At 36.5% G+C, this 24,680-nt stretch overlaps 1 protein-coding gene across 2 annotated transcripts in view; it reads right to left on the bottom strand.

Annotated features, from left to right (window-relative positions):
• LOC114049604 (serine/threonine-protein kinase MRCK alpha) overlaps positions 1–24,680 on the bottom strand; it is a 410,500-nt gene that overhangs the window by 132,878 nt on the left and 252,942 nt on the right. For both annotated transcript variants that reach the window (XM_027870863.1, XM_027870864.1), the window contains exons 10-11: positions 8,413–8,579; positions 7,433–7,555 (exon numbers count right to left, since the gene is read on the bottom strand). In XM_027870863.1, the coding sequence (XP_027726664.1) occupies positions 7,433–7,555; positions 8,413–8,579 (290 nt within the window). The remainder of the gene's footprint in view (positions 1–7,432; positions 7,556–8,412; positions 8,580–24,680) is intronic.

Genomic DNA, 24,680 nt, shown 5'->3' with positions numbered 1-24,680 from the left:
AGAGGGAGTTCATAGCAACAGTCTAATTTTTTTTTCTGTACAATATGAGGCAATGATCTCACCTGAGAGAGGAGGGGGAGAGGGAGCCATCATAGGAGACTTGAGGAGGGAAAAAAAGTTTGGAAGAGCTGCTGTGGAGAGTGAGACAGTGAGTTGATAAGAGAGGTATAATACAATTGCCAAGCATCAGTGAGGGCCCAGTTGAGGTTATGAAACATAAATCTGTAGTGGACCCAGAAGGAATGGTTGAGCAATTCTCTCTACCTTTTTTTAGCAGCACATGGGCAGGTATGAAGGTAAAAAATGGTAGGAGTGATTCAAGGCTGAAGTTTGGCTGGATATAATTGGTCAAATAAGGTAGCTCAGGATTCAAGAGAAGACAATGTAGAGTTGACCTAGCTCACCAAGAAGTCAATACGAAGAGAAGAGGAGAGAATGCGGAGATGACTTGGGAGAGAAATGAGGGGTCAAGGGTTTGAAAGTCATGATGAGGATGAAAGGCAGGGTTATATAAAGGAAGGCAGAGGGAGAAGTGAAAAGCTAAAAGTTTATGGGTAGATAAGGGAATTCCAGAATTTTTGAATGAATGTAGTACATTTGTGGATGAGGGTAAGAAGAACGGTATGACCATCTTCATGTGTGGCTGACATGGGGTGGAGGAGTAGCTCATGGAAAGTGAGTAGGTTGAGGAACTGAGTGGTTAGAGTATTTGAGGGAGAATCAATATATTTGTATGCTAAAGTCCCCTACTCATAAGGGCAGGAGTTGGGTCAAACAATCAACTTACTGAGGAAGGAAGAGGAGGCATCTGTAGATAATAGCAGCCAAGATTTTGATTGGGTAGTAGATATGAATACCATGAACCTTAAAGGAAGAAAGATTACTAAATCATGGAGAAATGGGTAGAACCTGGAAGTGGTAATGGGGAGCAAGGAGTATTCCAATTTTTCTACCTTGATCATTGAGCATGAGTGAAGGTGAAGGCAGTACTGGAAAGGGCAGCCAGGGAGGTGGTCATCAAAGGAAAGTCAGTTTTCAGTAAGAGCTAGTAAGGTGGAAGGACCCATAAATATTCAGGAACAATGTTTTAAATAGCACCATAACAGAGAGTCATAATTTTCAAGCAATATGCAATGAAAAGCTTTCAAAATATAGAAACCCAGTGGAAGGAAAAAATTGTTTAAGAACAGAGAGAAGTACATGTATCATCCCTGTCACCACGTATGAAATAAAGTAATTTCAAAGATGCTTTAAGTGAGCCTAAAGCAGATGAACTTACAGTCCAGTGCTTTTATTCAGTTACAACAAGCAGTCATTTTATCTAACTTTACAATGGTCCACAGGCCTGCAAATGAATTCTTTAAAATAAAAGGGCAGTGATTTGTTCCTGGACCATTTTTATTCGAACTCCACTAAGTTAGATTAAAACAACAACAACAACAATATTTTTTACATACATCTTGGACTAGAAAAATAGACCACAATGGATTTGAAAAGAATCCAAATAAAAACTCATACAATATTACACAATACACTACCTCCCCCCAACACAGCTATAACACTTCTTTGTTTGTTTGTTTGTTTTTTAGGCAATTGGGGTTAAATGACTTGCCCAGGGTCACACAGCTAGTAAGTGTCAAGTGTTTGGTCTGAGGTCACATTTGAACTCAGGTCCTCCTGATTTCTCTATCCACTGCGCCACCTAGCTGCCACTTATCACACTTCTTTGTTAAGAAAGAAAAAGAATGATAGATTTTCTCATACTGTATGTGATAAACATGTTAAATATTTATAGAACTATTTCTTGACTAGACAAACACAATTTTACAGAAAAATAACAAATGCTACCGAGTAGACTTATCAAATATAACTGACAGTGTTTTATACCCAAATCAAGCTTATAAAACCCATTAATGAATCTCAATACCCTCCAAGGATAATATCCACACAAATTTGAATACGAACATCAAACAAAAATCTAAATTATACAGATACGTTTAAGAAATATAAGAGATTTGTGAAATAATACAAGATTAGGTCACTGCTAAAAAAAAGAAAAGAAAGCCCATTCTTAAGGAGCCAGATTTATAGATCAATATATATTCTGCAAAAGAACGGTAGAAATGTTCCAGCAATTGAACACTCCTCCAAACATGTAGAAAATAAGATTAAGTGGTCAGAATTATACAAAAGAAGCTGGTTATTCTTTATTAACAAAGATATGAGAAATTCTCATACTACAAATATAAATACCTTTGGAGATTCAATAAATAAAATATAAAAGAATTTAAGCATTATTGCAGACAAAACTGTAAACCACAATCATCGATTTTTTTTCAGTTATTTTTCAGTTGTGTCTGACTCTTTGTGACCCCATTTGGGGCCTTCTTGGCAAAGATACTGGAGTGGTTTGCCATTTTCTTCTACAGCTCATTTTGAAGATAAGGAAACTGAGGCAAACAGTTAAATGACTTGCCCAGGGTCACACAGCTAGTAAGTGTCTGATGCTAGATTTGAACTCAGGAAGATGAGTCTTCCAGGCCTGGCACTTTATCCACTGTGCAACCTAGCTGCCCTATCTAATACAATGTTGATCCACAAAGACTGAAAGACAACACTTCAATTACAGGTTACCACACCAAACATTCAATATGTAAATAACTACACACAAGGAAGTGATTTGCAGGATAAACTGGAGATAAACAACAAGGGCACACTCTAATTTTAAGTGGAACTGGGAAAGGGTTCATGTTATCAGGTGGAATTTTAGCTGAGACTTGAAGGAAGCCAGGAGGCAGAGATGAGGGAGAGCATTCCAAGTATGGGGGTTAACCAGTAAAAACATCCACAGTAGGAATATGGGAGAGTCTTATGCAAGGAATAGAAAAAAGGCCAGTGTCACTCAGCTGAATATGTTGAGGGGCTATTTCAACAGTCCAGATGTGAGGCAATTAGGGCCTGTACCAGAGTGGTGGCAATGGCAAAGGAGAAAAGAGGTTATATTGTATAGTGTATTACCCTTTCCTTACCTTTTCTTTTTTCTTTTAAAAGAATTAAAATATAAGAAAGCTTCTCCTATGTTCCCTGTTTTATCTTTTTTATTTAATAAAGGTTGACTTGAGCTGTTTTATTCAGTTTTTAATGCAGCAAAAAGTTACATTGACCTTCTCTGTTGTTTAGAATAAGAGCATTCTAAATTTAAGTAGAGATGCAATAAGTACTTTTAATTAGGTATTGCTGTGGAACCAACAAAAAGTCTTAATAAAATGGTTTTACTGAACCATATACGCTAGATAGTATTGAACCTGAATGACAAACTTCAGATACCAACTATTTGACTGTATTTTTTTTATATTAACAAAAGAGTATGTAGACAACAAATATCACATAATTATTCTTCAATAGATGAAGAAAAGGCTTTTGACAAAATAACAACACTCATTCCTATTAAAAACATTAGAAAGCTTAAAATGGTAAATAATATCTAACTAAAACCAAGAGCAAGCATTGTATCTAATAAGATCAAGGAAGAAGCAAGGATGTCCATTATCACCACTTTTATTCAATATTGTATTAGAAATGCTATTTATAGCAATAAGACAAGAAAAAGAAATTAGAGGTATAAAAATAGGCAATGAGGAAACAAAATTATCACTCTTTGCAGATGATATGATGGTATGCTTAGAGAACCCTAGATTTAGCAAAGTTGCAGTATATAAAATAAACCCACATAAATCACTAGCATATACTACAAACAAAACTCATCAGAAAGAGATAGAGAAATTCCACTTAAATTACTATAGGCCATATAAAATAAACTCGGGGAATATATGAACAAGATTGATTACAAGACACTCTTTACACAAATAGATCTAAACAATTGGAGACGTATTAACTATTCGTGAGTAGATCAAGCCAATATAATAAAAATGACAATTCTACCTAAATTAATTTACTTATTATTCAGTGTCACATCAATCAAACTACTAAAGAATTATTTTATACAGCTAGAAAAAATAGTAACAAAATTCACCTGGAATAACAAAAAGTCATGAACATCAAGGAAATCAAAGAGAAAAAAAAGGTAAAGGAAGGAGGCCTAGCAGTACCAGATATCAAACTATATTACAAAGTGGTAATCATGAAAAAAATCTGTTACAGGCTAAGAAATGCAGTAGTGGAGCAGTAGAATAGATTAGGTATACAATACACAGAAGTAAATGACTACAATAATCTAGTGCTTGATAAACCCAAAGATTCAAGCTTTTGGGGTACGAACTCACCATCTGAGTTCAAAATTGCTGGGAAAACTGGAAAGTACTTTGGAAGAAAGTAGGCAGAGACCTATGTCTCAGTTATCTTTAATCTCTCCCTGTCTCCTGGCTGCTTCCTTATTGCCTACAAACAAGTTTGTGTGTCTTCCATCTTCAAAAAAACCTCACATAATTCATCCATCCCAAATAGCTACCATCCCATATCTTTAGTGGATAAATACTTTGAGAAGGCTATCTACAAAAGATGACTTCACTTCTTTCCTCTCACTTTCTTCTTAACTCTCTGCAGTCTGGCTTTTACTCTCATTATTCAACTGAAATTGCTCTCTCATAAGTTAAAAACATTCTGTTAAATGCCAAATCTAATGGCTTTTTCTCAGTCTTTATCCTTATGGATCTCTCTGCAGCTTCTGACACTTCTGACTACCCTTTTTTCCTGGATATTCTCTTCTCTCCAGGTTTTTGTGATACTATCCTGGTTCTCCTCCTACCTGTCTGGATACTCCTTCTCAGTCTCTTTTTGCAAATCTTCAGCCAGGTAACATCCACTAACCACCAATGTCCCCCAGGTTCTTTCCTGAGCCCTCTTTTCTTTTTCCTCTATTTTCTTTCACTTGGAGATCTCATCAGATACCATGGATTCAACTATCATCAGTGTGCCAATGATTTTCAAATCTATGTATCCAGCCCTAACTTCTATAACTTCCAGTCTTGAATATCCAACTCCATTTTGAGTATCTCAAATTGGATGTCTCACAGACAATCTTAAACTCAATATGTGCAAAATTAAACTTATTATCTTTCCTCCATCGCCCTTTTGGCCAAGTTCTCCCCTTTTTCCTAATTTTCCTGTTACCGTCAAGGATACCACCATATTTCCAGTAATTCAAGCCTACAATTTAGGCATCATCTTCAAATCTTCACACTCATTCCCTTCCCCACATCCAATTGGTTGCCAAGTCCTATCAATTCTACCTTTGTAATATATCTTATATACATATATATATATGTGTGTGTGTGTGTGTACGTATATATGTATATATGTGTATGTGTGTATATGCCCCTTAAATCTCAGCCAAAGTGCCACCTTCTCAAGAAGTCTTTCCTAGCCCTCCTTAAACTTAGTGCCTTCCTTCTGAAAATATGCCCAATTTATCCTGTTTACATCATGTCTGTATATAATCATTTGCATGTTTTCTCCCTACATTAGACTTTGAGCTCCTTGTAGACAAGGTTTGTCTTTTGCTTTTCTTTGTGAATCCAGTATTTATTACAGTTTCTCGCACATATTAGGCACTTAATGCTTACTGACTGACTACTCAAGGTACCAGATAGTGATGTCAACAGCATGAGCCTTTATTCCCCTGAGCCAATTAGGGATGGCTTAAAGGATGGTTTAAATACCCTCTGAAGAAAAACTAGCTTAACTTACATGACAGTCAGGGAGAGGAAAGAAAATATATATCTCACCACAGTGTTTAGTCTGTCTATATACGCAGAGGATGTAAAGTTCTCTCCTCTGTGGAGCATAAGCTACTTGGAGGCAGATTATTTTATTTTCTATCGTTGAATCTTTGTTTCCAACGTAATAACTTGTGAGGGATTGTCTGATGTTGGCTACGTGCCACGTGGAGGTTATGGCAAGTTGGGGCAGGGACAAGATATTAGGAAGTAACCGGAGCTCACGCTCCCGAGGCAGGGGGCTGTGCCATGTGGAGTTGTGGTGAACTGGGGTAGGAACAGGATATGGGGAAGTAGCCAGAGCATGTGCTCCTGAGGCAGGGGGCTGTGCCACGTGGGAGTGGGACGGCAGAGAACAAGCTCCCTTTGTCTAGTCCTCTGCCTAGGTGCAGCGCTAACCCCAGACGTCTCCTTCCTGTATCCGGGCCTAGCCTCCTGTGTCATGTCCTCTCCCTAGGTGCAGCGCTAACACCAGACGTATCCTTCCAGTATCTGAGCCTAGCTTCCCGTCACATCCTCTCCCTTGGTGCAGTGCTAACCCCAGACATCCCCTTCCGATATCTGATCCTACAATCAATGACTAGTAGGCGGGCTGAGGAGGAGGGGCTAGGAAGGTATATAGGGGCGGTAGGGGTCAGAGCTTGCTCTCTCTTGTTCCTGCTCTCTTGCTCTTGCTTTCCTGCTTGGCCTTGCTGTGATAGCCTCTGAATAAAGCTCGAGTGTTTGCACCTCCTGATCAGCTCGTGGGTGGGCTCCGAAGACTGGTAAGTATGACCCTGGCAGCCTGCTCCTTATAGGAGGAGAGTGCACGGCGCGACCGGCACAATAACTGGCCCATAGTACATATTTAATTAAATGTTAACCAACTGAAACAACAAGTTGATTCAGAAGGGAAGAAGTGTGACTGATAGTCAGAGGTAAAGAAACATGAGTGACATCATGATTGACACATACTCCCAGATAAAAAGCCTGGGTTATGCCAGAAAGGAAAAGAATGTTAGGTAATTGAGAGCCACCTGTATGAGGATCCTAACTGTTGATTGGATCCTGTTGACAATACTGCTACACTAAGTGTTTAGAGTCACCATATGTAGAAGGTGATAAGACACATATTTATTGACTAGTAGAAAAAAGATGACCTGAAAGAAATCTATAGAATGGTTATGTAATTACGGATATCTTTTCTTAACAGCACTGCTACCAAATGATAATTTACTTATATGCTTAAAAGGCTTAATAATGAAAAGGCAAATTGTAGCAGAGTAAAAAGCAAACTCCAACAGTAAGTGAGAGACCTGAGCTCTGATTTATAACTCTGACATGAGCCAGCTTTGAGATCCTATTTAAGTCATTTCATCTGTTTGGGTCTTAATTTCTATGAATAAAATGAAGATGCTGGACTAGATCAAAAAATTACCATATACAGGTTTACAACACATGATATAAATAAAAAAATCAATATAAAAATGTACAAGTATCTTAAATGAAAAAAATTACTATTTCTTGACAATATTAAAGGATTATAGGAGATACTGCTATAAATACTAAGTGTCATCCATAATTTCACTATGATATTAGTACAACACTGGAAGAATGGTATTTGCTAATAGAGAGATACCATTTTCTTAATTGATAAGCACTCTGGAGAACTATTTCTGTCTACAAGAAAATATTAATAATGAACTATGGAAATTTACCTGTTATTTGTTTCCTCAACTTCTCAATTTCTTCTTTTAAGTTTTTTATTTCTAAATCTTTGTTTGCAGTTAATGGGCCATCTACAGTTGAATACTGCAGAGCCTGGACTGTCTGTGTTGATTCTTTAAAAAGAAAGAAGGAAAAATAAGATAACAGTGACTCACATGCATTTTATGAACTACATTAACAGACATATGGAAAAATCCTTGCAGAGTTAATGACAAAGTCCAGACATAAAAGTATTATGACTCTAGAACAAAATTCACAAATGTTCTCATTCTTGCCATCTTAAGAACATATGCCTAACGAACTGGGAAGGTATCCTGTACATAACTTGACCTAATCCACAACTCATAGGACCATCTCTCTACTTTGGCCCCAGTGGCCTTCTCACATTGGCGTCTTCCTCACACCGAAGGTCTCTTTCTCAAATCACTGAGTTCCTCCTCAAACCTCCATTTCAGAAAGCCCTCACACCATTCATGCTCTCTTTAAACAGGGAAAAGCACATAATTCCCTTGATTATTTCCTCGCCTTTTCCCTGAGCTGATAGGAAAAACAGAACAACAGATAGATATTTTCTTTTTTTCTACTTCATGGACCAGCTTTACTGGCTTTCATACTTTTCCCCATGTTAGGGGTTCTATATTTGTTCCTTTCCACAGGCTGTCCTCCATGGATACACTATATTAGCTACACAGCTCTGATCTTAGAATAGAACTAGTTTCATTCAAAGTTCAGCTCCAGTCTACATCTTTCTAGATACCTCTAACTGTTAATACTTTCCTCTATCCTTTCCTATTTCTTTCTGTTTATTTTTGAAAATGTTTGTTATATATTCACATATCCCTGTTTTCTCCCTCTTCAGAATATAAGCTCCTTGAGAACAGTGACTATTTAATTTTTGTTTCTGTATCTAGCACTATCTATCACATAAGAGTACAAAACAGTGGCAGCACTACCTTAAAACATTCTTTACCTTGAAGCTTTCTACTAAGCTCAAGTTTTTCCTGTTCAAGACGTCTTATTCTCCGTTCATAAGCTTCAGTTGCTAAACTGTCCTCCAAAGTTCGCTGAATATTGACATCAACATCCACTGAGGGAGGTCCAGCTGTAACTCTTAAACAACTTCGATCTGAAAGAACACTGAAGAAAAGAGAAAATAACTTGGCATCATTTTGAGATGAAAATCTTGAAGATAAGTAAAAACAAGGTTATTCATCATTCATAAAAGAATTTAACTTTTTAACATTCTAGAACAATCAGCAATATTTAAATAAAAAAAGCAACCTCATTTACCTAGTAAAACATTTTAATGAAAATACCAAAATTCTATAGTTCCTTAAATTGGCTTTTTTAAATGACATATAAAGTTGCCTAAAAAAAAAAAGTCTGGCTCTTTAAAGAATAACAAGAATTTCTATCAATATAGTTATGTGAAAGCATTTCAGCTAATATCATCAATGTTTTGTTACATAATTCTATTGATTAGAATGATATTCAAATACATAATGGTTCCTTAACTACAAACACACAAATGGATCTGTGATTCTCTCTGTTTGAAGGTTCTTTACCAATTAATCCATGCCTAAGCATCCCATGAACCTTCTTTTCCTGTGAAGATGCTTATGCCAAACTCTGTTGAGTGGTTCTGGCTCTCTCAGAGAAGACTGTTGGAGGTTCTAGAGCTAAATGTAACTGGCGATGCTATCTCTTGTGTTTTTCAAGAAATCTTGACTAGGGAAGATGGTGGAATAAGACAGGAAATACTGGGCTCTCCAAAATTCTCACTCAAACAAGATAAAATATTGCCTCAAAGTGAACTTTCAGCAGCAGAAATAATCTAAGACAACTGGAGAACAACTCAGGAAACACCTGACCTCCAAGAGCCTAGGTTTGGCCCAATGAAGTGTAAACATCTCCAGGCAGACTCCCCTAAATTAACAAACAACAAGCCCTGGAAGCAACTGGGATTCAGGAAACTTTACCTTACAGTGTGGTGGTGGGATAGCTGATCAGGGGAGGATTGAAGGACCCTGCACTCTTGTGGGACACCAGGCCCAGGTGGGTGAGGATTAGTGAGCACATGCCTACTGAGTGCAGTAGCAGAGGAGCAGGGACCCTGCTCACTGTCAGCATTAGCAGGAGAGTCGAATCCTGGTTTTGGTTCCAGGGCAGAGGGGTGAGATGAAGTTTGCAGCCAGGAAAGGGACTGACTGACAAGAGCAAGAGCATTTGCAGTGACAGTGTAGCTGGGGGCACTAGCCTTGGCTCAGGGGCAGAGAGGAGTACCTGAGGTAGGGCCCCTGGCAGAGCTCAGAAAACAACAGAATGAAAAACCTAAAGTCTGAGGCATCATTCCCCACACCTTGGGACTAGAATAGACTATATTAATAAGCCACATATATGAGGATGCATGCGCACGCACGCGCGCGCGCGCACACACACACACACACACACACAAATAGTTAACACAGGAGAAAGAACCTGACCAAAGATAGCTATTATGGGGATAGAAGAGATCTGGGTTTATACTCGGAAGAAGATATAAAGTTAAAAAAGCCCCTCTCACTTCAAAGAAAAATGTGAAATTGCTACATGTCCAAAAAGAGTTCTTAGAACATCTTACTGGGGGGGGGGGGGGGGGGGCGGAGCCAAGATGGTGGAGGGAAAGCAGTGACTGTCTTGAGCTCTCTCCCAAAGCCCTCCAAATACCTAAAAAAATGGCTCTAAACAAATTCTAAAGTAGCAGAACCCACAAAAAGACAGAATGAAACAAATTTCCAGCCACAGACAACCTGAATGGTTGATTGGAAAGGTATATCGCACTGGGCGGGGAGAGGAGCACAGTTCAGTGTGGGTGCCCAGGTCGAAGCAACCCTGGAGCAGGCCTCAGAGGACTGAATCGCGGGCAGCTGTGGTGGTTTCCAGACTTCTCAACCCAGGAACCCAAAGACAACGTGGAAGGTCAGTGGGAAAAGTCTGTGACTGTGGTGAGAGAGCAGTTAGGTCTCAGCCACAAGTCTCGAGCTCGGCCTGGGGAAGTGACTGTTTCCTGAGCTTCTGGCCCACAGACTGAGGGGGAATCAAGTGGCTGATCAGAGGGGGATTGCAAGGATCTCTTTGCCAGTGCTGAGGCAGGAATCTCTTGCTCTACTGGTGCTTGGATCTAGGTCACAGTTCGGAGGGGTGATCCTGGCGTGGTGAAGTTTGTTGTGGCAGCGGAGAGGAAACACCTTGCGCCTTATCATAGCACCTTGGAAGAACTGAAAATTTACAGGTCCCTAGAAGTAGCTCTGAAAACAGCTGTACAAACCCCCGAAGCTTGAGACAGTACACTCTTCACATTGGAAGCAGACTTTTACTTTAACAAAGAGTTTAAAACTCAAGGAATTGGCCGGTATCATGAGTAAGCAGCACAAAAAGAGTCAGACTCTATTATCTTACTTTGGTGACAAAGAAGATCAAAACATGCAACCAGAAGAAGATAACAAAGCCAAAGCTCCTACATCCAAAGCCTCCAAGAAAAATATGAATCAGTCCCAGGCCTTGGAAGAGCTCAAAAGGGATTTTGAGAAGCAAGAAGTACAGGAAAAACTGAGAGTGATGCAAGAAAATCATGAAAAACAAGTCAACAGCTAGCTAAAGGAGACCCAAAAAAATACTTAAGAAAATAACACCTTAAAAAATAGCCTAACCCAAATGGCTAAAGAGGTCCAAAAAGCCAATGAGGAGAAGAATGCCCTAAAAAGCAAAAGTGGCCAAATGGAAAAGGAAGTCCAAAAGCTTACTGAAGAAAATACTTCCTTAAAAATTAAAATAGAGCAATTGGAAGCTAGTGACTTTATGAGAAATCAAGACACTGTAAAATAAATCCAAAAGAATGAAAAATTAGAAAACAATGTGAAATATCTCATTGGAAAAACAACTGACCTGGAAAATAGATCCAGGAGAGAGAATTTAAAAATTATTGGACTATCTGAAAGCCATGATCAACAAAAGAGCCTAGACATCATCTTTCAAGAAATTATCAAGAAAAACTATCCTGATATCTTAGAACCAGAGGGCAAAATAGAAATTGAAAGAATCCACCGATCACCTCCTGAAAGAGATCCCCAAAGGAAAACTCCTAGGAATATTGTAGCCAAATTCCAGAGTTCCCAGGTCAAGGAGAAAATATTACAAGCAGCCAGAAAGAAACAATTCAAGTATTGTGGAAACATAATCAGGATAACACAAGATTTAGCAGCTTCTACATTAAGGGACCGCAGGGCATGGAGTATGATATTCTGGACAGCAAAGGAGATAGGACTACAACCAAGAATCACCTACCCAGCAAAACTGAGTATAATCCTTCAGGGGAAAAAATGGTCATTCAGTGAAATAGGGGACTTTCAAGCATTCTTGATGAAAAGACCAGAGCTGAATAGAAAATTTGATTTTCAAATACAAGACTCGAGTGGAACATGAAGAGGTAAACAGGAAAGAGAAAATTATAAGAGCCTTATTAAGGTTGAACTGTTTACATTCTTGCATGGAAAGATGATATTTGTAACTCATGAGACTTTTGTCAGTATTAGGGTAGTTGGAGGGGAAAAATTATATATATGTATATATAGATATAGATAGATAGAAAGATAGAGGGCACATGGTGAGTTGAAAATGAAGGGGTCATATCTGGAGAATAAAATTAAGGGATGAGAGAGGAATATACTAGGAGAAGGAGAAAGGGAGAGGTAGAATGGGGTAAATCATCCCACAAAAAAAAAAACCCAACAGAAAAGAAAAGGCTCTTACAGTGGAGGTGAAACGGGGGAAGGTGAGAGGGAATGAGTGAATCTTATTCTCACAGGATTTGACTTAAGGAGGGAATAACATACACACTCAATTGGGTATGGAAATCTGTCTTACCCTACAGGAAAATGGGGGGGGGGGGAAGGGGACAAGAGAGTAGGGGAATGATAGAGAGGAGGGCAGATTGGGAAAGGGGGTAATCAGAAGCAAATACTTCTGAGGAGGGGTGGGCGGGATAGGATTAAGGGAAATAGAGTTAGTTTTTCACAGCATGTCTACTATGGAAGTGTTTTGCATAACTGCACATATACAACCTATATTTAGTTGCTTGCCTTCTCAATGAGGGTGGGTGGGGAGGGAGGAAGGGAGAAAATTTGGAACCCAAAGTTTTAAAAACACATGTTTTAAAAAAATATTTTCACATGCAACTGGGAAATAAGAAATACAGGAAATGGGTTACAGAAATCTATCCTGCCCTACAGGAAAATAGAAGGGGAAGGGAATAAGAGAAGGGGGGGAGAGATAGAAGGGAAGGCAGACTAGGGGAAGGGGTATTTAGAATGCATGCCATCTTGGGGTGGGGGGAGCGGCAAGATGGGGTGGAAATTTGTAACTCAAAATCTTGTGGAAGTAAAGGTTGAAAACAAAAAAATAAATAAAAATAAAAATTATCATAAAAAAAAGAAACTGAGGCTCTGGGATATGAAGGGATATGAGCAAGGTCACACAGTTAATGAATGATGTAAATGGGAAGAGAATTCAGGCCTTCTGATTCATTTCCAGGGCTTTTATTTTCCTTGGCTTTCAATAAGATATTTTTAAATAGTCCTCAGACTTCCTGTGGATTATTTACTTTTAGACTATTCTATTCTTTCTTTTTTTATTTTTAACAAAACCTGGATTCTGTTATAGATTTTTTTAATGGAGAAATTAGTTTGTTTTTTAATTATGCATTCCCAGGGAGAAAGATGATTTTACTTCCTTCATAGTATACAGCATTAGCCAGGACCTCATTAGAGCACTGAAGCTACTTGAAATTGGGAAATGAAAAACTTGGAGAGAATGAAGAGGGGGAGGATCAAAGATGATCAAAGCAATGGAAAAGAAAACCTATGAGAAAAGATGTGAGGAATCAGGAATATGCAGATGAAAGAAGGCTGATAACAACTGTCTTCTACTACATGGATGTTTACCATACCAAAGATGGCTGATGAGCTATTTTCCATTACCAGGAAGAACACATTAGGAATAAGAGAGATTTTGTTTTCATTGGGATGATTTTTGTCTAATTACAAAGGATTCCAAAATCATAGACCTAAAAATAGAAGTCAATAATATTTTACCACTGAATATTTCCATATTATTGAGGTTTGATTAAAAAAAAAGAAGAAGAAGAAGATCTTATGAAGGACTTGAGAGGTTGAGGAAAAGTTAGGGGAAAAAAATAAGAAAATCAAGAACATTATGAAAAAAGTCAACAAATTGGAAAAAGAGATTTAAAAACTTAATAAAATAACCTCTTAAAGACTAGAATCTGGCAAGGGGAAGCTAATGATGCTGTAAGACACCAAGAAATAATAAAACATAATCAAAAGAATGAAAAAATGTAAGAGACTGAAATAGCTCATTAGAAAAACTGATAGGGGCAGCTAGGTGGTGCAGTGAATAGAGCTCTGGCCCTGGAATCAGGAGGACCTGAGTTCAAATCCAGCCTCAGACACTTAATACTTACTAGCTGTGTGACCCTGGGCAAGTCACTTAATCCCACTTGCCTCACCAAAAAGCAAAAAAAAAAAAAAAGATTTACAGACCAGATCAGACAGAGATAATATTAAGAATTGTTGGACTACTGGAAAGTTATGATTAAAATAAAAAAGGGATCTAGGTATAATATTGCAAGAAATCATTAAGGAAAATTGCCCTGAAGTTCTAGAACAAGATGGTAAAATAGCAATAAGAACTATCCATCTATCACCATCTTAAAGATCCCAAGATGAAAACTTACAGGAACATCATAGCCAACTTTCAAATTTCCCAGGTTAAGGAGAAAATACAAGCAACAAGAAAAATAATTTAATACTGTGGAGCTATGGTCAGGATAACACAAGATCTAGTAGCTTCTACATTAAAAGACTGAAGGGCTTAGAACATTATATTTTGAAGAGCAAAGGAGCTGGGTTTGCAGAATAATTTACCCACAGCAAAGCACAGTAGTATAATCCTGAATGCAAAAAAAAAAGAGGGGGAGCATTTAAGGAAGTGAAAGACTTTCAGGTATTTTTGACAATAAAAGACCAGAACTCAATGGAAAATTTGACATATAAGATCCAGGAGAAGCATAAGGTAAACAATGAAGACCAATTATAACAGACACCACAAGGTCAAATTGTTTACTTCTTGTATGAGAAATGTTATGTACTCGTATCAGAAAGTGTTATATACTTCTATGAGAAAACGTTATCTTACTTGGGTAGTTTAAAAGAGCATACATAGACAGAAGGCTTGGAGTTGAGTTGAATATGATGGGATGATTTTAAAAAATGAAACTGGGTAGGGGGAGGTAAAATGAAGCAATTATCCCACACAAAAGAGGTGTAAATGGAAGAACTATTACAGCGAAAGCATGGGGGGTGGAGAGCTGGTAGTACTGGAACCTTATTCTCATCTGGTTAAAGAGGGAACAACATATACATTTAGAAGGGTATAAAATTCTTTTAAATTTATAAAGAAATAGGAAGGTAAGTGGACAGAATAAGGGAAGGACTTTTAAAAGGGTGTGTAGATCAAAAAGTAGCAGGGTGGAAGGAGAGGACAAGGGAGGGATTCTTTTTTTAAAAATTAATTTATTTTAAATTTAAATACACAAAAAGAAAAGAAAAAGAAACATATAACTTTAAATAGAAAATAAGGAAAGGGAAAAAAAAGCATTGCCATGTGCACAGCAGAATGTAAGAGATGATTCAAAATATACAGCAATAAATTTCCATTTCAAGAAAGCCTAAATAAAAAATACTACATACTGTGTTCAGAGCTGTTCATCTTTTCTCTGTTTCATTGTAAGTTTTGTTTTGTTCTCTGCCATGCACTTTTTATTTTGTTCTTTTCCTTCCCTCCTCCCGCCCCAAGGCTATAATTAAGTATGGATACACACACACACAGATATCTAAAATCATACTCATATATAGACATATACATTTGTAAGTATCTATGTTATACCATACTATACTTGTTTGCTGTTTCTCTGAAGGTGGATAACATTTTCTTTCATCAGTCAGAGTCTTTCCATATTTTTCTAATTCCACCAACTCATAATTTCCTATACCACAGCAATATTCCAACCTTATACTGTCTAGTTATTTTAAATAGCCTAAAACAATATTAATATGGTATGTAGTTCACCTATTTTTCTCTTTTCATTAAATTGATTTTAGCTTTAACTTTGTCTTAGATCAGGACTATTGACCCTGTTTTTCCCCCCTAATAAATTTTACTCCTGATCTTTATTTCATGTTTGTGTGTATCTCATTTTCTATCTCTTGTGACTCTTCGACTTTACTTCTATCTGCTAGCTTGCCCTACTGTTATGTAACCTACCCCGTTCCCTGCCAAGATCCCTCCCTTATCCTCTCCCCCTATGTTTTCTCCTTACCCTCTTATATCTATCTGGATTTAGAAAACTTTTATAGCCTTCCAAATATATGTTATTCCCTCTTTATCCCATTCCTGTCAATCTAAAATATCCTTCTATACCCCTCAATCCTATTCCCTCACCCTCTTATTTCATTATTCCCCTCTAAATGTGTATTTACACCACCATTTAGGTGTCTAAATCACGTACCCGGTTTTGACTTTATCTTGGTAGAGGGTGTGAAATGCTGATCTGTACCTAGTTTCTGCCAAACTATTTTCCAGTTTTACCAGTGGTTTTTGTCAGTGAATTTTTGAAAAGCTTGGATCTTTTCTTTATCAAATACTAGATTACTGTGGTCAGTCACTACTGTATGTAGTGTGCCTAATCCATTCCCCTGATCCACTTATCCATTTATTTTGTAGCTAGTACCAGATTGTTTTATTTTGATGATTACTGCTTTGTATGTACTTTTTGGTTTTCATTCAGGATTATGCATAACTTTGCTGTGTATGGTATTTTTGGTCAGAATTTCAGTTTTTACTCTTTTATTAAAAAAACTGAAGGAAGGTAGCATAGCTATACCAGATCTCAAACTGTATTACAATTTGATATATAATGTTCCAAGACCTGTGGTCTTTTAGTGTAGCCCCCACAAACAAGACAAAATAACCTCAGGGTTAATGTAGAGCTGTAAAAATAAACAAGAGTTGGGGCAGAACAGTGGTCCTCCTAGGATAACTGGAGAAGATCTGAAGAAAGATTTGAGGGCTGAGGTTTGGGCCCTGTGAAGAGTAAACACCTCCAGGCTAGTTCCACTGAAAACAGCAAGTGGCAAGCCCTGGGTCTAGGTGGGTTGGGAGGTAGCCTTGGCCTCAGCAACAGGAATTTTCCTCTCCCAGACACTGTAGGCAGTCAGGCATCTGAGTGGGCTAAAACTGAGGGAACCTCTTCTAATAAAGGATGCCAGACCCAGCCGTGCTGCCATGACATGGCCCTGGGTGAGAAGGAATCAACACATGCCTGGCAAATGCAGGAGCAGTGAGGCAGGACACTGTTGGCTGTGGGCCCATAGAAGAGGATGGAGTTCTTGGTTTCAGTTCCAAGCCAGAGGGGAGAACTGAAGGAGGATCTAAGGCCAGAGGCACCATCCCCCATACCCCAGGGCTAGGAGTAATTACAAAAAGTTAGCTACTAAGGAGAAAGAATCCAACCACAGAAAATTACTATGGGAATAGAGAAGACTGGAGTTCTTCTTCAGAGGAAGACACTGAAGTGAAAAAAGCCTCTCCTGCCCCAAAAAGTAAAGTCAAATTGTCATCTGCCCAAAAAGAATTCATAGAAGAACTTTAAAAAGACTTTAAAAATCAAATGAGAAAGGTTGAGGAAAAATTAAAATAAAAAATAGGAACAATTTAAGAAAAACAAGAAGAATATGATAAGAAAGTCAACCAACTAGAAAAAAAGATCCAGTATCTTAAGGAAGAAAACAACTCCTTGAAAATTAGAATTGGGGTAGCAGCTAGGTGGAGCACCGGCCCTGAAGTCAGGAGGACATGAGTTCAAATTCGGCTTCAGACCGAACACTTGACACTTACTTAGCTGTGTGACCCTGGGCAAGTCACTTAACCCCAACTGCCTAAGCAAAAAAAAAAAAAAAAAAAGAAAGAAAGAAAATTAGAATTGGGCAAGGGGAAGCCAGCAATGTTATAAGAGACCAAGAAGTAACAAAACAAAATACAAAGAATTAAAAACAGCAGAAAGTGAAACATCTCATAAGAAAAACAATTGATTTGGAAAACAGATCAAGAAGAGAAAACATAAGAATAAACTACCTGAACGCTATGATTAACAAAAGAATCTTGATACAATAATGCAAGAAATAAGAAAATTGTCCTGAAGTGTTAGAACAAGAGAGGAAAGTAGAAATAGGAAAAATCCACTGATCGCTACCTGAAAGAGATGCTGTGACAAAACCTATAGGAATATCACAGCCAGATTCTGAAACTTTCAGCGACAAGAAAAAAACAATTCAAATACGGCAGAGACATAATTAGACTCACACAAGACCTCTCAGCGGCTACACTAAAAGACCTTAGGTCTTGTGAAACTATATATCGGAGTTCTGGCCAAAAATACCATACCCAGCAAAGTTAAGCATAATCCTGAATGAAAACAAAAAAGGACATTTGATGAATTGCCAGACTTTCAGGATTTTGTTGCAAAAAGTCCTGAACTTAATAGAAAATTTGACATACAAGATCCAACAGAAATATAAGATGCACATCAAAGACTAATCACAAGGGACTCAGTAAGGACAGATTGTTCACTTTTTCTATGAGGAAATGAAAATTGTATGTCTAAGACTGTTATTAGTCATTGGGATTTCAAAAGAAAGATTGGGGTAAACCTGAGTATAATGTGATTCTAAAAAAGTAAAACCATTTAGGAAAAGATAAAAGAGTAGTTATCTTATACAAATGAGGTGTGAGAGAAAGAACTGACACAGAATTAGACAGGGAAGAAGTGCTGGTAGTTCTGGAACCCTACCCTCATTAGGAATGGGTTAAAGAGGGAATAATACACATAAAGCTAGAAAAACAACAAAATCTTCTAAATTCAAAAAGAAATAAAAGGCTTAGGGAGGGGGAAAAGGAAAAGGGAGGAATTTTACATGGAAGGGAGAGGATAAGGGAGGGTTCTTTGGGGCAGGGTAAATTAAGTAATAGGAGGGCAAGCTAGGGGGTAGAAGTAAAGCAAAGGAATCAGGAGATACAAACATAAAATAAAGGTCAGGAGCAGAATTTATTAGGGGGAAAAAGGTAGGGGTAGTAATCATGATCTCAGAAAAAGTTAAAGCTAAAATAGATTTAATCAGAAGAGACAAAAATGGAAACTATACCATGTCAGCCATACTAATCAATATTGTTGTAGACTACTTAAAATAAATAGACAGTATAAGGTTGGAATATTGCTGTGGTACAGGAAATGATGAGTTGGTGGACTTAGAAAAATAGAGAAAGACTTGGACCTCTAAAGGAAGACGTTATCCACCCTCAGAGAAACAGAGACAAATAAATACAGAACAGTATTACACAGATGCATGAATGTGTGTGTGTGTGCGTATGAGTGATTATAGATATTTAAGTATATGTAAGTGTATGTATGTATATATGTATATATTTATGTGTATATATGTGTATGTATATGCATGTGTACATATGTATATATGTGGATACATACACACATTAGCACATTTAATTATAGCCTTCTTGGGGGAGGGGAGGAGAGGCTGAGGGAAGGGGCACTGGGAGGGGGGAAAGAACAAAGTAAAAATTGCACAGCAGAGAACAAAAGAAAACTTACAAGGAAGAAAAGAAATGATGGACAGCTCAAAACACAATGTGTAGTATTTATTATATAGGCTTTCTTGAAACAGAAATTTATTTATTTTTTTTAGGCAACTGGGGTTAAGTGACTTGCCCAGGGTCACACAGCTAGTAAGTGCCAAGTGTTTGGTCTGAGCCTGGATTTGAACTCAGGCACTCCTGACTTCAGGGCCAGTGTTCTATCTACTGTGCCACCTAACTGCCCCTAAATGGAAATTTATTGTATAATAATTTGAATTCTCTTATGTTCTACAGTGCATATAGCAATGCTTTTTTCCTTAACTTATTTTCTATATAAGTTTGAGTATTTAAGTTTATAATATTTTTTCTTTTCTTAATGTGTATTTATGTTTTAATATTCAAGTTTGAAAATAAATTAAGAAAAAAAAAGGAGCAGCTAGGCACAATGGATAGAGCCAGCCCTGGTGTCAGACAGACCTGAGATCAAATCCAGCCTCAGATACTTAACACTTAATAGCTGTGTCACCCTGGGTGAGTCAGTTAACCCTTATTGCTTTGTGAACCAAAAAAAAAAAAAAAAAAAAAGAAGAAAAACAAAAACAAAAACAAAAACAAATTAAATAGGCCATAAATGAGCTTCCTAAGAAAAAAGCATCAGGACCAGACGGATTTATAAGTGAATTCGACTAAATATTTAAAGATCAACTAATTCCAATATTAAATGAATTATCTGGAATAATATTAAAGAAAGAGTCCTACACCAAACTCCTTTTATGAAACAAATATGGTACTGACACCTAAACTAGAAGAGTAAAAACAGAGAAAGACCAATTGCATTAATGAATATGGATGCAAAAATCCTAAATAAAATACTAGCTAGTAGATTACAACAGTATATTAGACAAAGTTTACACATTTTGACCAAGTGGGATTTTGACCAGGAATTCAAGGGTGGTTTAATGTAAGGAAAACTATTAACATAACTGATTATATGAATAATAGGAGTAATAAAAATCCCATGATTCTATCAATAGATGAAGAAAAAGCTTTTCATAAAATCCAATACTCATTCCTATTAAAAACACTTGAAAGCATAGGTATAAAGGGATTTTTCCTTAAAATGATAAGAAGCATCCACCTAAAACCATCAGCAAGCATTATTTGTAACAAGAATAAGCTAGAAGCCTTCCCAATAAAATCAGGAAAGAAGGATGCTAATTGTCACCAATATCATTCAATATTGTATCAGAAATGCTAGAAACAGCAATAAGAGAAGAAAAAAAAATCAAAGGAATCAGAATGGGCAATGAGGTAACAAAACTATCTCTTTTTGCAGATGATATGATGATATACTTAGGAAATCCTAAAGATTCAACTAAAATGTTAGTGGAAACAATTAACAATTTTAGCAAAGTAGCAGGATATAAAATAAACCTACATAAATAATCGGCATTTCTATATACCACCAACAAAATCCTGCAAGAAGAGAGGGAAGGAGATACCCCATTTAAAATAACTGTAGACAACATAAAATACGAGAATACCTTTCAAAAACAAACCCAGGAATTACATGAACATAATTATAAAACACTTTTATATAGTCAGATTTAAATAATTAGAAAAATATTAATTGTTCATGGGTAAGCAGGGCCAATATAATAAAAATGACAATTTTATCTAAACTAATCAATTTATTCAATGCCATCCCAATTAAATTCCCCCTAAAAAATTTTTCCTGAGCTAGAAAAAAATAATAACAAAATTCATCTGGAAGGCCAAAAGGTTGAGAATATCTAAGGAATTAATGAAAAAAATTGTAAAGGAAGGAGGCTTAGCAGTACCAAATCTTAAACTATACAAGAAGGCAGTAATTATCAAAACTATCTGGTACTGTCTAAGAAACAGAAAGGTAGATCAGTGGAACAGAGTAGACATACAATACACAGTAGCAAATGTAACATTATAGTAAACTTGAGTTTGACAAATATAAAGATTTAAGCTTTTGGGATAAACATTTATTTGATAAAAATTGTTGGGAAAACTGGAAAGCAATCTGGCAGATTATTGGGCATAGACTAATATTTTATATCATTTAACAGGATGAGGTGAAAATGAATACATGACTTAGATATAAAGGGAGATAAAAGAAAATTATAAGACCATGGAACACATTACTTATCAGACTTGTGGATAGAAGAATAATTTATGAACAAGAAAGAGGAAGGCAGTGTGAAGTATAAAATGGATAATTTTGATTATACTAAGTTAAAAGGTTTTGTAATAAATGAAACTAATGTAGCCAAAGTTAGAAGGAAAACAGAAAATTGGGAGAAAAATTTTATAGACATATAGATAGTCTCATATCTCAAATATATAAAGAACTTTATCAAATTGATAAGAATAAGTGTTATTCTATTGATAAATGGTGAAAGGATATAAACTGGCAGTTTTTCAATAAAGAAATCAAAACTATATATTGTCATATGAAAAAATGCTCTAAATAATTATTGATTAGAGAAATGCAAATTAAAATAACTTTGAGATATCATCTTACATCTATGAAATCAGCTAAAATGATAGAAGGGGAAAGTGACAAATGTCTGAGGGAATTTGGAAAACTGGAACACTAATTCACTGTTGGTGGAACCGATCCAACCAATCTGGAATTATACTCAAAGAGTATACTGCCTATACCCTTTGACCCAGCAATACCACTGTTAGGTCTGTTTCCCAAGGTGATTAGAGAAAAAAGGAAAAGAACTTGTATGTCCTAAAATTTTTCTAGTTTTTTGTTTGTTTGTTTGTTTGTTTGGTTTGGGCTGTTTTTTGTTTTTTTGTTTTTTTTTTTTTTTGTGGTGGCAAAGAAATGGACATTGAGGCCATCAACTGGGGAATGGCTAAACAAGTTGTGATATATGATTGTAAGAGAATACTACTCTGTTATAAAAATGATGAGTTGCTTGATTTTAGAAAAACATGGAAATACTTGCATGAAATAAGAAAGAGTAAAATGAGCAGGACCAAGAGAATGTTGTACACAGTAACAGCAATATTGTTCTAAGAACAGGTTTGAACTAAGTCATTTTGAGTATTATAAATACTTAAATCAATTACAAAGGACCTAAAAAGGAAAATGCTATCCATATCCAGAGAAAGAACTAATAAACAGAAGTATGTATAGTACGGTATTATATATACACAAACACACACACACACACACACACACACACACACACACACATTTGTGTCTAATGGTAGCCTTCTCTAGGGTAAGAGGAGGGAAGAGAAAAAAATGCACAGTAGGAAAAAAAAAACCCTTAAAGGAAGAATAGAAAAGCAGGGTAGCTTTAAGAACAATGTGTAATATTCATTACACAACTTTAAAAAAAAAGTAAACCGTGAAATGGAAATTTATGGGTTTATATTGAATCCTCTTTTTTGGTGCTGTGTAACATGGAAATGGTTTGGGGTTTGGTTTTTTTTTTTTTTTTTGGTCTTTTTGTATTTAAGTTCAAAATAAATAAAAATAATAATAATAATAAAAAAGAAATCTTGAATAATTCTGAGCCACATTGTTGGAATACAGCTTTTAAGACGATATTTTGCTCTACTATGTCCAATATTTTTTGTGATAAACAATAAGTAATAAGATCTTTCAATCTTTACATCTTTTGGTCAATGGTCTGATGATGAAGATGTGATTTTCTAGGGAACACTGCTTCTGAAAGCTTGTCTATGAATAATTTTCATAAAAATTTCACATCAATGGGAAAGTAGGCATATAATATAGTAAGTCTTAATGACTTCTTGGTCACATTTTTCCAGTATTAATAAGGCTACAACATATAAACAAAGAGAAACTCTAAAGAAGAACTGGAGTAAAAGTCAGGGAAATATATAATAGAAAAAGGAAGACAGACTGATGATTTAGAAAGGCAGTTTTCTGTTTCCAAAGCCAATGTTCTTTCCAATATATATCACACTTCTTTTACAGTGACAAGTGGCACTTCACTGATATTTTGTGTTGTCAGGAAAAAATAAAGATGGTCTCCCAATGTCTAGAGACTCTCTTGGCAAACTTATGGAAGGACATGGAAAAGAGTTCCACAGAAGGACCAGCATGATTAGGTTGCTATCTTTGTTACTAAAGAGAATATTCAAATCGATAAGATCCTATATCCATATGGGGACGAGTAAACTTCTGTATGAAATTATTTTTCTCTGCACAGTATTTATTTTCATTATCAATACCCACAGTTTAAGAAGCATTGGTACGGTACATTTTAGCAAAATGTAGTTTCCCTATTTATCTCTTTTAATTGGGTCTTTTTTATTTTTTGCTATTGTATTATCTGAAATCATAATTGCTACCCCTTCCTTTTTCATTTCAGCTGAAGCGTAATAGATTCTGCTCGAGTACCTTATTTAAACCCTGTGTTTATTTTCTACTTCAAATGGGTTTCTTATAATCAACATTTTGTTAGATTTTGTTTTGAATCCATTCTACTATCCTTTTCCATTTTATTAGTTATTTAATTGTCATAGTTATGATTGTTAATTACGTATTTTCTTCCATCCTCTTCTCTTATGCTTTTCCTTCTCTTTGTTTCTTGTCCCATCTTTAAGAGTTTGCTTTGCTTCTGACTAATCTCTCCCTTAATTCCTGTTGGATGAAATATATTTCTACACTCATAAGTCATCAAGGACAGAACGTACAAAGCTTTAAAAACCTAAAACTGCATTAAGACTTTTAGGACACCCTGTAAAAATGTTGATTTAATAGTCACTTCTACAAAAGCCCTAGTCAAATGCATCATTGTGGCATAGATGTAACTTTGGGTTCTCAAAGGCTTTGCCTGCTGAGTGCAAGATCCAATGGGTTCTACTATGCTTGCAATGGAAAGGCTTAGAGTATGGACCTAACACAAGACAAAGTCTGTTTTCTGATGTACTGCCTAAGTACTTGATAATGAACTTTTTATTCATAACAATCCATGAAACAAAATAAAGTACATAACAGTCCCTAATACTGTGCAGGCCCTTTCTGATTCAACAGAGGCAGTGGCAGAGAAGCAGAAAAGGCATAAGAAGATGACAAGAAACAGTTTTTAGAGCACCTATAAGCTTAAAAAGGTAAGACTGGCTGGTCAGATGGCAAGAATGAGGGATAACAGGTATATATCTAAAGTCATACTTGAGGTATTGATACTCTTGTAACGTTAGGGTAAAGCAAGGAGGGCCTCCATTATGCTCAGCAGACACCCTGGGATGGATTTTTGAAATAACATGGACAAGAGTACTATAGGATGGGTGGGTTACAGCTGGGCTGTGATTTGCACGGTTGAAGAAAATTGAGTCAATGAGATTACGGGATACATTTGAGTATTGAGTATAAAATATAACACGACTATTGGTTCTCTGAATGTGAGATCACACTGTTCAACAGCCAAAGAGTGAAACATAGAGCTGGAGGAA

The sequence above is a fragment of the Vombatus ursinus genome, unplaced genomic scaffold (genome assembly GCF_900497805.2).
Source record: "Vombatus ursinus unplaced genomic scaffold, bare-nosed wombat genome assembly UNPS02014798.1, whole genome shotgun sequence".
Taxonomy (NCBI): domain Eukaryota; kingdom Metazoa; phylum Chordata; class Mammalia; order Diprotodontia; family Vombatidae; genus Vombatus; species Vombatus ursinus.
This window is presented reverse-complemented; position numbering and strand designations above follow the sequence as displayed.